Genomic DNA, 3,431 nt, shown 5'->3' with positions numbered 1-3,431 from the left:
TTCTAGTATAATATTAAAATTAGAATCATTTGTAATTAATAATTAGTATTAAAAAGTAGGTTTTAAATTGTTTCATGGATACAAATAGTATCGAATATTTCACGGTTTTGTCAAATATGGATCTAAAATTTGATAGAGAAAAATTAAATTAGATATGTACATTTAACATTAATATTAAAATAGGAGTCTAGACATCCAAATCTGAATAAATAACCTGACCTAATAACGGTCTAGACAAGTAGGTTGGCCAACAAGGTTAAAGGACGACCCGACTAAATTAGGCAGAGTAACACTCCCTCCGTCTTAAAATAGTAATCATTTTAGCTGCAGTTATTTTAGTTCTTGATTTTTATCTCTATTTAAATTTATAATGATAAATCTAGACACATATCTCAATTATTGTATAAATGTCGAGTTTTATTTTGGGCAGAGGGAGTACATTTCCCATTTGTTATAGTTTCACGTATAAACAGTAACGATAACAAGAAATACGAAATATAAGTGGCAACGTAACGACAACACAAAATGGCGGATAGGTTCGTGGATGTAATTAAACAAAACAGTAGATAGCATCAGATAGAGTTGCGAGCTGCAACCTTAGTAGCAGTACACTTGGTGGAGCCGTGGAGCACAGTTTGTCTCCGCGCTTACATACGTGCGCCAGCAGCGGCGTCGCGTAACAAACAAATCACGCCTACGAGTACTAGTGGCAATATATTAAGACCCACAAGCGAAGCGTCCTTGGTTTTGCTTGCACTGGGGTCGTCAAATCGCGATGCTCTAATTTCCGAACAATCAATCAACACGGCAACAATTAACGCTAGGGAGCTTAGAGCTGGCCGTAGGAGTGCGCGAGGTAGGCGAGCGCGCCGACGAGCGGCGCGTTGATGTAGGTGGCCGGCTCCGAGTGCTCGTGGTCGTTCCGCTCGTCGGGGAACCTGTCCTGCATGTCGGGTCCCCCGACGACGGCACCGACGAGCAGGTTGGGATTGGCCCCACCCGCGTACAGCGCGGTGAACCCCTGCGAGCAACCGATCCTAGCCGGGTGCGCCGCCACGGACGGCAGCGACGAAGCGCGGTGGTGGATGCGGCGCGGGTACTTGGCGCCGTAGCCCACCATGTAGGACATCCCCATCGGGTTGCTCCCCAGCAGGTAGTCCACCTGCCTGCGCGCGATGGCGCGCAGCCGCTGCGGCGTGACCGCCACGCCGCCGCAGCGCACCGTCTGCTTGGCGAACGCCAGGTACTTGGCGTAGGTGAGCAGGAGGAAAGAGCTCGACGTCACGTACTGCATGTTGCTGTCGCTAAGCCTGAACAGCAGCCCGCCCCGGGTGTACTGCGTCTGGTCCGTGGCCGTGCCGGGCACCATGGAGCAAATGAAGCCGTCGGCGTGGCCCTTGTACTCGTGGAGCGCGCCCAGGCGCTGCACCAGGAACGACTTGGAGATGAGCACCCGCGCGCCCGCGTGCTTGTTGTCCCACCCGAACGTGTTGTCCGACTCGTCCGCGCCCAGCACCTGCCCGTTCGTCTGGATGTAGCTCAGGTAAGAGGGGCTCTTGGTGGCGCGGTGGAGCCACGCCGCGCCCCACAGCAGCTCGTCCTGGTACCCGGAGTAGGAGCAGTAGTACGGGCACACGTCCGCCGCCAGCCCGGTGCTGTAGGAGCCGCGGTGCTTGTCCGCGAACTCGAACACCCTCTTGGCCCTGGCGACAAGGCGGCTGGCGTAGGCCGGGTCGGACTTGCGGAAGACGAGGGAGGCGGCGGCGAGAGCCGCGGCAGTCTCGGCGGCGACGTCGGATCCCGGGGTGCCACGGTCCACCTTGTACACCGTCCTGGGGGTGTCCATGTCCTCCGGCCGCTCCCAGCACGCGTGGTCCTTGGTCGCGTCACCGACCTGTGATGACCACAGAAGGGAGTGCGGAGATCGATCAGATCAGCTTGCGGTGCGCCCCCACTGCCACCAATGTGTAGACGCAACACCAGCAGTGCTTGCTTGGCCCACATGGCGATGGTGTTAACCGTGCAAGTACTAACATTTCATATTTCCATTGGTTGTGAAAAAGGAAGCAGCCTTTCGTGCTGTGCTGCTTGTACTACTAGCTAGTGAGTTTGACCATGACTCGCTCGATGAGGAACAGGAGCAGGAACAGGAAGGCAACAACTCCACTTGCCTGGACGTAGATGGTGTCCGGGTGCGCCGTGGCCTTGAGCAGGTAGTCGGCGCCCCAGCGGACGGCGTCCCTGGCGTGCTGCAGCTCCGACTTCATGAGGCCGCCAAACTCCACCACGCTCCACGCCAGCATCGTCATGCTGAACGCCATCGGGAACCCGAACTTGACGTTGTCACCAGCGTCGTGGTACCCGCCCACCAGGTCCACCTGCCCGCCACACATTCAACAAGAACGCCGGCCATCAACAGATAAAACAGGACTGAAAGCAGAGAGGCCGTCCGGTGACATAACCTCCACGCTAGGGAGTACTTACCTTGGCGGAGTGACCGTCGGAGAGTCCCGAGTCCCTGCGCCAGGACACGCGCTGCGACGGCGGCAGCTTGCCCGACCGCTGGCCCTCGAAGAAGAGGATGGACTTGACGAGCGCGTCCCTGTAGTCGTGTGCGGCGGGGCCATGGTGCCCCCGGGAGGCAATGGCGTCGCCTGGAAGGCGGAGGGCAGACGAGAGCAGGACGAAGACGACGAAGACGCAGCGGAGACGAGCCATGGCCGGCCAATGGACCACCTCCTCGCTCGCCTACTGGACAGTGGACACTGGAACGTCGCCGCTCACTGTCACTGGCCACTGGCTCCCGTCTCCGCACTGCCTCCTCGCTTGGCACAAGTGGCCACCCGAGCGCTGCTTTTAAAGGCGCGCGGGACTGTTTTCCGCCGTATATTTATTGTCGTTTCCTTTTTCGGTTTTAGAACGGCCATTACTTTTCTCCCGCCATGGACGCGTGCCCCGAGAGCCCTCTGAGCTCCTTCACATGGACATGGGCATGGCGACTGGCTGGCATGCGCCAGTGAGCGAGCATGGGTGACAGGGTCAGCCGCTTCGTCAAGGAAATGGTATCCATGTCGTCAGTGGCAGAAAGAACAGGTTTTGCTTTTTTTAAGCCCATTTCGGCGCATGAAAACGGGGAAAAAATGGGTGGGATAAGATAGATGCCTCCCTGGCTCCCTGCAGAATGCAAATGCGCGACGTGCTTCAGCTTTTGTCCATTGTGGCTGCCGAGGAAATCGCCATTGCCAAGAAATCAAGCACGGTCAGGCTTTGGTTTCTCAAGGCGGCGAATTGGTTTTTGTTAATGGAAGCAGAGCTCGGAAATGGGAAGAGGCAGACGGTTAGCTCAAGGAGCTTGGCCCACCACAGCAATAACTTTGCAGACGAGGGAACCGTGCAGCCATCACCGCCGGCCGTTAAGCCACAGGAGGAGC

The 3,431-nt window shown here is 56.2% G+C and overlaps 1 protein-coding gene across 1 annotated transcript; it reads right to left on the bottom strand.

Moving 5' to 3' along the window:
- Window positions 1-526: 526 nt before the first annotated feature.
- Window positions 527-2,828, bottom strand: LOC100285091 (endoglucanase 1). The gene is given in 3 exon segments (NM_001157986.1): window positions 527-1,894; window positions 2,172-2,378; window positions 2,485-2,828. Coding segments are annotated over 3 exon segments (1,506 nt in total). The 5' UTR covers window positions 2,719-2,828; the 3' UTR covers window positions 527-829.
- Between the last annotated feature and the right edge of the window lie 603 nt (window positions 2,829-3,431).

The sequence above is a fragment of the Zea mays genome, chromosome 8, assembly GCF_902167145.1.
Source record: "Zea mays cultivar B73 chromosome 8, Zm-B73-REFERENCE-NAM-5.0, whole genome shotgun sequence".
In the NCBI taxonomy this organism is placed as follows: Eukaryota; Viridiplantae; Streptophyta; class Magnoliopsida; order Poales; family Poaceae; genus Zea; species Zea mays.
The sequence above is the reverse complement of the archived record's forward strand: the minus strand, read 5'-3'. Positions and strand labels throughout refer to the sequence as shown.